At 43.2% G+C, this 13,754-nt stretch overlaps 1 protein-coding gene across 2 annotated transcripts in view; it reads left to right on the top strand.

Annotated features, from left to right (window-relative positions):
- Positions 1–462: 462 nt before the first annotated feature.
- The window catches only part of waplb (WAPL cohesin release factor b), a 57,937-nt gene continuing 44,645 nt past the window's right edge, over positions 463–13,754 (top strand). For both annotated transcript variants that reach the window (XM_063003211.1, XM_063003210.1), the window contains exons 1-2: positions 463–516; positions 7,481–7,971. In XM_063003211.1, the coding sequence (XP_062859281.1) occupies positions 7,503–7,971 (469 nt within the window). In that variant the 5' untranslated portion in view covers positions 463–516; positions 7,481–7,502. The remainder of the gene's footprint in view (positions 517–7,480; positions 7,972–13,754) is intronic.

Raw genomic sequence — 13,754 nt, 5'->3', positions numbered from 1 at the left:
GGCGGTCCGGGTTCTTTCTGTGTGGAGTTTGCATGTTCTCCCCGTGTCTGCGTGGGTTTCCTCCGGGTGCTCCGGTTTCCTCCCACAGTCCAACGACATGCAAGTGAGGTGAATTGGAGACACTAAATTGTCCATGACTGTGTTCGATATAACCTTGTGTGAACTGATTAACCTTGTGTAATGAGTAACTACCTGTCCTGTCATGAATGTAACCAAAGTGTAAAACATGACGTTAAAATGCTAATAAACAAACAAACATCCTGAATGAACTACATTACCCAGAATTGAACAATCACTACGTTTACACGTCTCACGTTCAACTACAACGGACACTTCATCCAGCCAATCATATTGACGCTATGCAAATCTCTGGCTTGTGATTGGTGGAAATCGGACTGCGAGTTCGGTGACGCTGTGTCAATAGCGAGAGGGCAAAGGGAGGGAGGAAGTCGAATGGAGGCGGTCGGTGTGGAATCGATACAATCGACTAAGAAAGCAGCGCGGAAACCTGAACAAGTAGGTGATCATTCCTCCCTCCTGCTGCGGATCTGAGTGTGGAAGTGTCGCGGTGTGTGTGTGAGTGCGGGTCGGTGCAGATTGGCCGCGTTTCGGGGTGATTTTTCGGCTTGTTTATGTGCTGGAGTGGAGCTGTGGATCAGCAGGCCGAGCCGCCTGTAGCACACTGACAGCTGCTAGCGCGCGGCTAGGAACCAGGGCTGTGTCTCAATTCGCACACTACTTTACTACGTAGGGCGCTCGGTTAGTGCGCTACTACAGTAATTGATATACAGTTTCGGATTACTTTATAGTGTTTACTTTGCTGTTTGGGACGCAGCCTATAACTACCGTTAACTTTGTTCGGCTGTTTACAGAAATTGCTTCGAAGTTAACTCATACAGTTCAGAAAGCGATTATAATTCTTCAAGTTACATTTTAAACAACATAAATATTCGATCTGCCTGTTTTATTTCCAGACATTGATCATTTGTGCTGAGTTAGCTAGTTGGCTAGCTATCTGGCTAAAGCGTTAACCGCCTGTGGATGCGTCCCAAACCACAACATTGCGCACTACGAAGTGTGCTTTCCCACTGACGCCAGTATGTTCAAATTATTCTACTATACAGTACACAAGTTTGCGTATTGGAACACAACCCGTGTTTTCCCCAAATACAACTACTACAAACAAGACCAAAGCTAACAGGCTAACCGGCCTGAGCTGTGCTAATAGATTTAAAGATCGCTCATAATTCGCAATCAATAATACAATGGAATGAATTAGTAATGATTTTTATCTTCATATTTTTCCCACGTTCGTTTATATCAGGTTAAGAAAAACACGTCAAACAGAGTGCTAAAGACGTTAGCCTGCTGTGGCTAATGCATTAGCAAGTTGCTAAGCTAACCGTAGCTCCGCGTTCTGTGCAGGTATGTGTACTAGTTTAAGCTGCTGAGCGATACGATATAGACCTGTTATGTATCGCGATATTTCGGTTCAGCAGACAGGACAGAACATTATATTATATTATAGTTTCTTGTATTATTATCAGAATCATAAATCTCGATACGTGACGTATCACTTTATTGATGTTTTGTCAGTAGAACAGAATTGTGGATGTTTTGAACTTTACTGTTGATTAAATGCTACATTTTGGCCTGAAACCATGTAGTTAAAGGCACTTACATTGACTTTTTTGGCATTTAGCGGATACTTATCCAAAGCGACTTACAGTACAGTTACAGTATACAGTCTAAGCAATTGTGGCTTAAGGGCCTTGCTCAAGGGCCCAACAGTGGCAACCTGGCAGTGGTGGGGCTTGAACCAGCAACCTTTGGATTACTAGTCCAGTACCTTAACCACTGGGCTATCACTGCCCTATCAGCCGACCGGGCCTCTTTTCAGACAAGTTTCATTCAGGCTTTGTCTCATTCAAAGCACTGCAGTGGATTGGTGCCCTGTCCAGTGTACACTAGGCTACAACGGCCCTGTTCTACCACTTGAGTGGTGCAGCAGCCTATTACACTAGTCCACCATCGCTGGGATCGGGGTTCGAATCTGTGCAGTGCTATCATTTACATTTTCGGCATTTAACATTTAAAGCGACTTACAGAACAGAATTTTGAGCAGTTGAGGGTTAAGGAACTTGCTCAAGGGCCCAACAGTGGGCACCTAGTAGTAGTGGGGCTTGAACCAGCAACCTTTTGATTACTACTCCAGTATCTTAACCACTAGGCTACAACGGCCCTGTTCTACCACTTGAGTGGCGCAGCAGCCTATTACACTAGTCCACCATCGCAGGGATCGGGGTTCGAATCTGTGCAGTGTAGGGCTGCAACTATCGATTATTTTTGTAATCGAGTATTCTATCGATTATTCCAGCGATTAATCGAGTAATCGGATAAGAAATACTTTTGCTTTAATAAAGAGCAAAAACAAATACATATTAGATTAAACCTGAATCTAAATCTGAAACCAAACTGTACATTTGTATTCCTTGCATACAGGACAGTTTAACATTTTTTAAATGCAAAAATAAATCAATCAAAAATAAATCAATTTACTTTTAAAATGTAAACAGGCAACCTGAAACATCAGGTCATCAAGTCATAAATAATAATAAACAAAAATACATGAACATAAGCCTGTAATTTGTGCAACTTTCAAAACTCAAAGTTTCAGCTACAGCTCACGCAGAACATAAAGCTTTAATATTTTGTTGGGAGGTTTTGTGGTGTTTGTAGGGGGATAAAAATCTGTCAGGATTGGGTCTCTAGATGAGGTAGATCTGGTGTGTGTGTGTGTGTGTGTGTGTGTGTGTGTGTGTGTGTGTGTGTGTGTGTGTGTGTGTTTGCCTAAATCTTCATAAAAGCCTGTGGTGGTTGAAACGAAGTAAAGTCAGTAAACATGAGTAAAGTAAACACGACGCTCTGATGGTGTGGATGTTATACTGAGTTTTAGTTTTATCAGCTTAAAATGATCTCAAACTTTCTGTGGTTTTCTCTGTCCAGTCTCCTCCTGTTCGCTATTCTCTCTCTATATCTCGCAGTCCGCGCTATCAAATCTCGGCTGCGTCCTAAACCGATACGTTCAGTTCGCAGGAGCGGCGGACGTGTCCAAATACGTAGTGTTCATTAAACTGTCCGCAAAAAGAACCCGGATCAAGTCCTGTTAAGTTCTGTTTATGTTTCAGATATTTGGGACGCAGCCCTCAGATTCTTCACGTCACCTGCACACAGCGTTAAACACGCTGCGCAAAAGTGAAAGTCGTCCGTGTAAAACACCGTGAGCTGTATATGGTTGTGCGGATTAAACGATTCCTCGATGATTTTTAGTAATCGATTTACTCGAGGAATCGTTTCAGCCCTAGTGCAGTGCTATCATTTACATTTTCAGCATTTAACAGACGCTTTTATCCAAAGTGACTTACAATTATGACTGAACAGTTGATTATGATTTGAGCAGTTGAGGGTTAAGGGCCTTGCTCAGGGGCCCAACAGTGGCAACTTGGCAGTGGTGGGGCTTGAACCGGCAACCTTCTGATTACTAGTCCAGTACCTTAACCACTGGGCTATCACTGCCCTATCAGCTGACCGGGCCTCTTTTCAGACAAGTTTAATTCAGGCTGTGTCTCATTCAAAGCACTGCAGTGGATTGGTGCCCTGTCCAGGGTATTTCTGTCTTGTGCTCAGTGTTACATTTTTGGCATTTAGCAGAGCGACTTACAGAAGTGCTTCTATAGTAAACATTTCATTACTCTAGTTTAGGTAAGACAACAGGCCAAGAACACACATCTGCTGAAATTTGTTACCCACTGCGACCGTGATCAGGATAACGAGGTCGATGAACTGGAAGTTGTTGTTTGTGGCTCAGTGTTTGAGATACATGGGGAAGTGAGAAAAACACACCACGATGTTATGTTTGGTCACGTTTAAAAAACAAACGGTACAACGATGTTATAAACAAAACCTGGAATGGTTTGGAATGGAATACGCAACGTGACGCACAATTCTGAAACCAGATTGTTTATACCGGGGGTGTCCAAACATTTCTTGTTGGGGCCAGATGGGCAGTTGTAGCCTAGTGGTTAAGGTACTGGACTAGGAATCGAAAGGTCGCTGGTTCAAACCCCACTACTGCCAGGTTGCCACTGTTGGGCCCTTGAGCAAGGCTCTCAACCCTCAACTGCTTAGACTGTAAGTCACTCTGGATAAAAAGCGGTATGACCATGGTATCATGTATCATGGTATTTTTTAAGATTCTGGCGGTTTCATGGTATATCACGGTATGTTTTTTGTTGTTGTTGTTGTATGGCTGATTCCACTGTCATAAGTACGTAGAATATAAAGGTTTTAATTTCAGCATGTATATAATAAAGGGTTTGATACTATCCGCTTGTTAAGTGGTGACGTGTCGACCTTATGAAACGTCACATCCGGGTCCAAGTTGGCTGAGTCTCTCGTATTTTCAATATGCCACAGTGCTGTGTGCCGTACTGCTTCAACAGGTCCGAGTCGAACATAAACGACCCAACTGTCTTTTTACCGCTTTCCTTGCGATTAGATATCATGAAGTAATATTTTTGTTCATAATTCAATGTAAAAAGATAAACTGTCATTGTATATTCATTACACGTGTTTCAAGCTTTTTTTTAAAATTTCATATAATAATGTGAGATTCTGGATTTTTACTATATAAGCTATATTGATTAAAAGTAAAACCAAAGAGTTAGAAATGTCAGTTTTCATGTAATGAATTAAAAATATGACCGCTTACCTCTTGATGAGGTGACATGAAATGAAATAATGACATGAACTTTTCATGATATTCAGATTACCTGAAGTGCACTAGTGTACTGCACATCTTGTCTTATTTGTATCTTAATGTATGTTTCTAATATATATATATATATATATATATAATATATGTATATAATAAGACCTTTTCTCATCCAGACAGCTATTGAGAAGGACTAGACATTTATGACTCGGGTAATGTTTGTAAATCCAATTTCCAACGACAGCAACACGAGTTCCTTAAGTTTTCCACAAACAGAATTTATTTGAACTTTCTTCTTACATTGACTCATCCGTTAATCCAAGTTTCTTATAAAAACTCACTATGTTCGCAATTGGCGTATAACAAACAAAACTACGATCATAAATCTGTTGCTCCACGTCCTCTTTCTTTCCGTATATTTGATAAATATTGTCGGTATATAGAGTCAGTACAATTCTGCCCCCCCGCAGGCTCCACCAAAGAGGACTAATGAATAACAGCATACACTGATTACCAGGAAAAATCATCAATAGCTGAAATACCAAGTCACCTCAAATAAGTATTCTTTAACCAAACAGAAAATATTTATGACAATAAACATAGATCATTACAATTAGTGCAATATGGATCTTACAATATATATATAAAAAGGTTCACAGGTTTAGCCATAGTTGTTTGCGTTTGCGATTAGGTTAGTTTGGCCCCGGAAATGACGCGTGACGTCACACTTAACAAGCGAATAAGCTTTGCTCGGCCCCACGAAATGACACAATATGTAACAATATATCAGTCTGTGTGAAACAGTTGCAATAAATACAGTTTTTATTGTTTATTTAATATTTAAGTATTTTACAATTACCTTATAGCTCTCCCTTTAACAAATAAAACCATGTTTGCAAACCTGACCACTGGTCTGTTGTAAAAAAAGTGGACAATTTTAAATATCTCTGATTCCAGTTGGCTTATAATTGACCTGAAGTATTTTTGCCCTGTAAGACAGACCTGGAATCCAGTGTTTTAATTATCGCTCTGATAGCTTCTTTCTCGACTGTCTGTAGAGGAATCGTGTCCTTGCATATGTGGATTGTTACTGCGTTCGTAATGTCGTCGTTTGTAACAGCCGTGGCTGGACGCTCGCTGTAGATAATTATAGTGTTTTAGTCTGTTCTAAACTGCCCACACACCTCATTTCTTTGCCAAGTTCCTGTGGTGCATATTTGGTCTTCCCCTCTTCATCCTCCATCTGTTTTTGTTTATTTTCTTTCACCATTTCGAGAAAGCCTCTCTCATCTGTTAACACTGTCATGCCAAAGCTACCTGGCTAACTAGTGAGCTGTGTCCAATCTGCACGGCGCTCCATAGTGCTTTTAGCGGCGAACAGTATTATATGATTTGCTGCCTACTGAAGCCTACGGGGGGGCACGGTGGCTCGATGGGTAGCACTGTCGCCTCACAGCAAGAAGGTCCTGGGTTCGATCCCCAAGTGGGGCGGTCAGGGTCCTTTCTGTGTGGAGTTTGGATGTTCTCCTCGTGTCTGCGTGGGTTTACTCCAGGTGCTCCGGTTTCCTCCCACAGTCCAAAGACGTGCAAGTGAGGTGAATTGGAGACACTAAATTGTCCATGACTGTGTTTGATATAAACGTGGCCTAGTGGTTAAGGTACTGGACTAGTAATCCAAAGGTTGCTGGTTCAAGCCCCACCACTGCCAGGTTGCCACTGTTGGGCCCTTGAGCAACGCCCTTAACCCTTAATTGCTTGGAAAATATTCTGTCACAGCACTGTAAGTCGCTTTGGATAAAAGCGTCCGCTAAGTGCCGTAAATGTAAATAAATAACTACCGTTCCTGTCATGAATGTAACCAAAGTGTAAAACATGACGTGAAAATCCTAATAAACAAACAAACAAACAAACTGAAGCTTACAGCTGTTGTATTAACTGTGCTACGGTATGGCGGTATATTAAAAAATCGGTACGGTATGAGGAATCAAAGCTGGTACACCGAATAAACCGTCATACCACCCAGCTCTAGTGTAACGTTAATGTTTTGAGTCGGGGGAAAGAAGACGGGGAGAGTTTTAGATTTGTTTTACGCTACAGCGACACCCAGAGTTCAAAGAGTTCAAGCAGTTTTTTTAAAAACCTGCTTAATTTCTAAAATACCTCGTGAGTTGTTTCAAAAATGGTAACGGGCCGGTTTGGATACCCCTGCTGTACCATAATGAACATGCCACTGTGATGTGTTTTAAAATCTTTCTGTCCATAATCAGTGCGATGATTTTGAAAGTTCAGATCTGTGTTGAGCGCTGAATCCGTTTGTCTGAATGGGCAAGCCGTAGCCTAGTGGTTAAGGTACTGGTTCAAGCCCCACCACTACCAGGTTGCTGCTGTTGGGCCCTTGAGCAAGGCCCTTAACCCTCAATTGCTCAGACTGTATACTGTCACAGTACTGATGAATTTGAAAGTTCAGATCTGTGTTGAGTTGTTTGTCTAAATGGGCAAGCCGTAGCCTAGTGGTTAAGGTACTGGACTAGTAATCAGAAGGTTGCTGGTTTAAGCCCCATCACTGCCAGGTTGCTGCTTTTGGGCCCTTGAGCAAGGCCCTTAACCCTCAATTGCTCACGGTAATGTAAGTCACTTTGGATAAAGGCGTCTGCTAAATGGCTAAATGTAAATGTAATGACTGTCCCGTTTCTTCTTCCTCTGCAGGGAATATGAAACGCTCGCCAGAATGACCTCTCGAATCGTGAAAACCTACAGCCGCAAGGGCGGCGAAGGGACGTCCAAGTTCGACGAGGTCCTGTCCAACAAGCGCGCCACACTCAGCACCAAATGGGGCGAGACCACCTACAAAGCCCAGCTGGGCTCCAAGAGACACGGCACCAAATCCGATCAACCCGATCGGACCAAGAAGCCCAAGATGGTGGAGGACGACGGCTCCGAGGATCCCTTCGGCTTCGACAGCGACGAGGAGTCCAAGCCGGTGTCTTCTCGCGGCGCCTCCAAGTCTCCGGCCAAGTCGGGCTCCGTAGAGGTCAGCCTGACCCTGGAGCCTAATAGCAGAGTGAGCCAGCCCGCCAGCGTGCAAGCGGTGGCGCCTAGCCGGCCACCTAACCGCGCCTCGTCCACCCTCGCGGCCGAGAAGAGCGCCGTCCGGGTGCCGGACGATGGCGGAAAGTTCTTCAGCAGCTCCACAGCAGGTAAGCACACGCCTGTCTTTAGAAGAACTTTTTTTTTTTTTCTTCCCCTTTTTCTCCCCCTTTAGCGCATCCAATTGTTCAATTAGCATCGTGCTTCCTCTCTGTCTATGCCGAACCCCGCCCTGACCGAGGAGATCGAAGCTAACCAACATCCCCTCCGACATATGAGCAGCAAGCCGGATGCCTTTTGCCACCCACACATTTATGAGTTTGGCGCCACCTAGCGTTGCATGCGGAGAGACACACCCTAAGGGCACTCTTCCTCATCAGCCGGCAGAGGTCGTAATCGCATTCTGACAGAGAGAGACCCACATCCGGTTCTTTGTCCCGCCCCCCAACTGAGCAACCGGCCAATCGTTGCTCATACAGCCACTCAGCCTCGAGCCGGGGAAGCAGAGCTGGATTCGATACCATGTACTCAGAATCCAGCTCTGGTTGCAGCGTGTCTTTTTACCGCTGCGCCACCTGAGCGGCTGTCTTTAGAAGAACTCACATTGTTCTCAGAGTGGATTACTTGACTGATCTTAAAACCCCTTAATGTTCCAAGGGGCAAAAGTATAAGGACGCTTTATTCCAGGGTTCATGTCTGAACATTATCTCGGAAATCCAGACTAACCAATCACACCTCATGAGATCAAAGCTCAACATAATGATGGCAGTTGATGTGGGCTGTGTCCCAAATCACACAATTTACTGCAAATGGTATAGCTACACACTATGTGGCAAACAGGATGCAGTTTGGGACACAGCCAGAAAATCCCTTCTAAACAACGTCCATGTAAATAAAAAACACGTCACTTATCACTGGAAGCTGAGGTCTGAGCGCAGGGTCAGTTATTAAACAACAACCCTGGAGCCGAAAGGTTAAGGGTCTTGCTCAAGGGCCCAACAGTGGCTGCATGGCAGAGCTGGGATTCGAACACACAACCCTCTGACTTACAACCCTAAGCTCAACCTGCTGGGCTACTACTATTATACACCGATCAGCCATAAGATTAAAACCACCTCATGGTTTCTACACTCACTGTCTGTTTTATCAGCTCCACTTACCATATAGAAGCACTTTGTAGTTCTACAATTACTGACTGTAGTACATCTGTTTCATGCTGTTCTCCAATGGTCAGGACCCCCACAGGACCACCACAGAGCAGGTATTATTTAGGTGGTGGATCATTCCCAGCACTGCAGTGACACTGACATGGTGGTGGTGTGTTAGTGTGTGTTGTGCTGGTATCAGTGGATCAGACACAGTTTTTAAATATCGTGTCCACTCACTGTCCACTCTATTAGACACTCCTACCTAGTTGGTCCATCTTGTAGATGTAAAGTCAGAGACGATCGCTCATCTATTGCTGCTGTTTGAGTCGGTCATCTTCTAGACCTTCATCAGTGGTCACAGGACGCTGCCCACGGGGTGCTGTTGGCTGGATATATTAGGTTGGTGGACTATTCTCAGTCCAGCAGAGACAGTGAGGTGTTTAAAAGCTCCAGCAGCAGTGCTGTGTCTGATCCACTCATACCAGCACAACACACACTAACACACCACCACCATGTCAGTGTCACTGCAGGGCTGAGAATGATCCACCACCTAAATAATACCTGCTCTGTAGTGGTCCTGACCATTGAAGAACAGCATGAAACAGACGGACTACAGTCAGTAATTGTAGAACTACAAAGTGCTTCTATATGGTAAGTGGAGCTGATAAAATGGACAGTGTGTGTAGAAACAAGGAGGTGGTTTTAATGTTATGGCTGATCGGTGTATCGAGTAGTGCAGTGGTAAATCATGCTAGCCCACTACCGCTGGAATCCAGGGTTCAACTCCCCACAGGTGCCAGACAGACATCAGCCAGACAGACGTGATTGGCGTCCTGTTCGGGGTGTGTTACAGCATCGCGTCCAGTGAATCTGGAAATAACAGAAACACAGTGACACTGACCAGACTTAAGCGGTTATAAAACGTGAGAGAAAGATCAACACTCATTGAGCACTTTATTAGGAACACCAGTCTGGTCCATGTGTTCAGCGATTATTTGCTGACACTGTCAGTTTGGGGTTTTACTACCATTATTTTTGTTTGCAGAGACCCTGATCCACCTGAAAAGCACACACACACACACACACACACACACACACACACACCCTCATCCTGGCCCCCATGAACGTGTGTCAACTCCTAATATTATTAACTGTTTTTACAAAAACATCCTCATTCAGAACTGGAACTGATCAACAGGTCAGGATCCGGATCTAACGATGGGCTTCTCTCCTCGCTCACAGTCGAGCAGGTTTCTTTCATCCAGCTAATTCGTTCAGAGTGAAAGATCTGAGCATCATGGAAGACGTCAAGCTTTCTCGCTTCTCCGCCGCCGGTTTGAAGTGAGCAGAAACACAAAGCCTTTAAAGCCCACTGGACCTGGAAATGGATTTCTATTGGTCTTTTAGTTCCATTTCCGCTCCGTAACTGGTGTCGGCTCCACAACTGTCGGCTTCTCCTCCAGGCTCTCGGATAATGATCTGGCCGATTGAGCCGTCAATTAGCTGAAACACCGCGGCGGAAGAGACGCACAGTGAAGCTCTGTTAATAGAAGAACGTTTAAAGTCCAGTCGAGCAGGAACCCAGAGTGTCCGACTCTATTAGAGAGTAGATGATCCACGTTATGATCTGAACGCAGGGTTCTTCATAAACAAATCATAAACAGTATTTAATGTGAGATCCGTGGAACGCTTCAGCTCGTACCTGCAACTGAATCACCACATTTACATTTTTTGGCATTTAGCGGACGCTTTTATCCAAAGCGACTTACAGGTGTGACCGTATACAATCTAAGCAATTTCAGGGTTAAGGGCCTTGCTCAAGGGCCCAACAGTGGCAACCTGGCAGTGGTGGGGCTTGAACCGGCAACCTTCTGATTACTAGTCCAGTACCTTAACCACTAAGCTACCACTGTATCGTGATTTATGATTGCAGACGCCCTCTTGTGTGCAGTGTTTTTGTAGTGTGTGAGTAGTGTTTGTGTACTGTACTGTAGTGTAGTGTGTGTGTGTTGAGTGTGTATAGTGTTTGTGGTGCAGTGAGAGTGTAGTGTGTGTGGCATAGTGTATTATTAAAAGCATTTCACTGTACTATGTATGATCTGTATGTGACAAGATTTGATTTGTTTTTGATTTGATTGTGTGTGTAGTGTCTGTGTAGTTTGTGGTGTGAGCAGTGTGTGTGTGGCATAGTGGGTGTAGTGTCTGTGTAATATGGATAGGGTGTGTTTAGTGTGTAGCATTGTGTGTAGTATTTGTGGTGTAGGGATAGTGTGTGTAGTGTGAAATTGTGTGTAGTATGTATAGTGTGTGTAGTGTTTGTGTAGTGTGTGGCATTGTGTGTAGTGTCTGTGTAGTGTTTATAGTGGGTAGTGTTTGTAGTGTGTGGCATTGTGTGTAGTGTTTGTGTAGTATGGATTGTGTGTGTGTGTAGTGTTTGTGTAGTATAAATAGGGTGTGTGTAGTGTTTGTGTAGTGTGTGGCATTGTGTGTAGTGTTTGTGTAGTATGGATAGGGTGTGTGTGTGTAGTGTTTGTGTAGTGTGTGGCATTGTGTGTAGTGTTTGTGTAGTGTGTGGCATGGTGTGTAGTGTTTGTGTAGTGTGTGTAGTGTTTGTGTAATGTGTAGCATTGTGTGTAGTGTTTGTGTAATGTGTAGCATTGTGTGTAGTGTTGGTGTAGTGTGTGGCATGGTGTGTAGTGTTTGTGTAGTGTGTGGCATGGTGTGTAGTGTTTGTGTAGTGTGTGTAGTGTTTGTGTAATGTGTAGCATTGTGTGTAGTGTTTGTGTAATGTGTAGCATTGTGTGTAGTGTTTGTGTAATGTGTAGCATTGTGTGTAGTGTTGGTGTAGTGTGTGGCATGGTGTGTAGTGTTTGTGTAGTGTGTGGCATGGTGTGTAGTGTTTGTAGTGTGTAGCATTGTGTGTAGTGTTTGTGTAATGTGTAGCATTGTGTGTAGTGTTTGTGTAGTGTGTGGCATGGTGTGTAGTGTTTGTAGTGTGTAGCATTGTGTGTAGTGTTTGTGTAATGTGTAGCATTGTGTGTAGTGTTTGTGTAGTGTGTGGCATGGTGTGTAGTGTTTGTAGTGTGTAGCATTGTGTGTAGTGTTTGTGTAGTGTGTGGCATGGTGTGTGGCATGGTGTGTAGTGTTTGTGTAGTGTGTGGCATGGTGTGTGGCATGGTGTGTAGTGTTTGTAGTGTGTAGCATTGTGTGTAGTGTTTGTGTAATGTGTAGCATTGTGTGTAGTGTTTGTGGTGTAAGTTTAGTGTGTGGCATTGTGTGTAGTGTTTATGACATTGTGTTCAGTGTTTGTATAGTAAGGATACTGTGTGTTGTGTACAGTGTGTATTGTTTGTGTAGTGTGTGGAATTGTGTATAGTGTTTATGTAGTGTGTGTGGCACTATGTGTAGTGTTTGTACAATGTATAGTGTATGTATTCTTTGTGTATTGTGTGGCATTGTGTGTAGTGTCTGTGTAGTATGTATAGTATGTAGTGTGTGTGTAGCAGTTTGTGTAGTATGTGTGTAGTGTTTGTAGTGTGTGACTTTGTGTAGTATTTGTGTAGTATGTATAGTGTGTAGTGTTTAGTGTGTGGGACATTGTTCAGTGTATGTGTAGGAATAGTGTGTATTGTGTACAGTGTGTGGTGTTTGTGTAGTGTGTGACATTGTGTGTGGCAGTTTGTGTAGTATGTATAGTGTGTAGTGTTTGTGTAGTATGTATAGTGTTTGTGTAGTATGTATAGTGTGGAGTGTATGTGTAGTATGTGTAGTGTGTGGCAGTTTGTGTAGTATGTATAGTGTGTAGTGTTTGTGTAGTATGTATAGTGTGTGTAGTGTGTGTGGCTGTTTGTGTAGTATGTATAGTGTGGAGTGTTTGTGTAGTATGTATAGTGTGGAGTGTTTGTGTAGTATGTGTAGTGTGGAGTGTTTGTGTAGTATGTATAGTGTGGAGTGTTTGTGTAGTATGTATAGTGTGGAGTGTTTGTGTAGTATGTATAGTGTGGAGTGTTTGTGTAGTATGTATAGTGTGGAGTGTTTGTGTAGTATGTATAGTGTGGAGTGTTTGTGTAGTATGTATAGTGTGGAGTGTTTGTGTAGTATGTATAGTGTGGAGTGTTTGTGTAGTATGTATAGTGTGTGTAGTGTGTGTGGCTGTTTGTGTAGTATGTATAGTGTGTAGTGTTTGTGTAGTATGTATAGTGTGTAGTGTTTGTGTAGTATGTATAGTGTGGAGTGTTTGTGTAGTATGTATAGTGTGTGTGTGGCTGTTTGTGTAGTATGTATAGTGTGTGTGGCTGTTTGTGTAGTATGTAGTGTGTAGTGTTTGTGTAGTATGTATAGTGTGGAGTGTTTGTGTAGTATGTATAGTGTGGAGTGTTTGTGTAGTATGTATAGTGTGGAGTGTTTGTGTAGTATGTTTAGTGTGTAGTGTTTGTGTAGTATGTATAGTGTGGAGTGTTTGTGTAGTATGTATAGTGTGGAGTGTTTGTGTAGTATGTGTAGTGTGGAGTGTTTGTGTAGTATGTGTAGTGTGGAGTGTTTGTGTAGTATGTATAGTGTGGAGTGTTTGTGTAGTATGTATAGTGTGGAGTGTTTGTGTAGTATGTATAGTGTGTAGTGTTTGTGTAGTATGTATAGTGTGGAGTGTTTGTGTAGTATGTATAGTGTGTAGTGTTTGTGTAGTATGTATAGTGTGTAGTGTTTGTGTAGTATGTATAGTGTGTAGTGTTTGTGTAGTATGTATA

Source organism: Trichomycterus rosablanca, chromosome 10, assembly GCF_030014385.1.
Source record: "Trichomycterus rosablanca isolate fTriRos1 chromosome 10, fTriRos1.hap1, whole genome shotgun sequence".
Lineage (NCBI taxonomy): Eukaryota > Metazoa > Chordata > Actinopteri > Siluriformes > Trichomycteridae > Trichomycterus > Trichomycterus rosablanca.
Note: the sequence above shows the minus strand (reverse complement) of the source record. Positions and strands in the feature narration are given on the sequence as shown.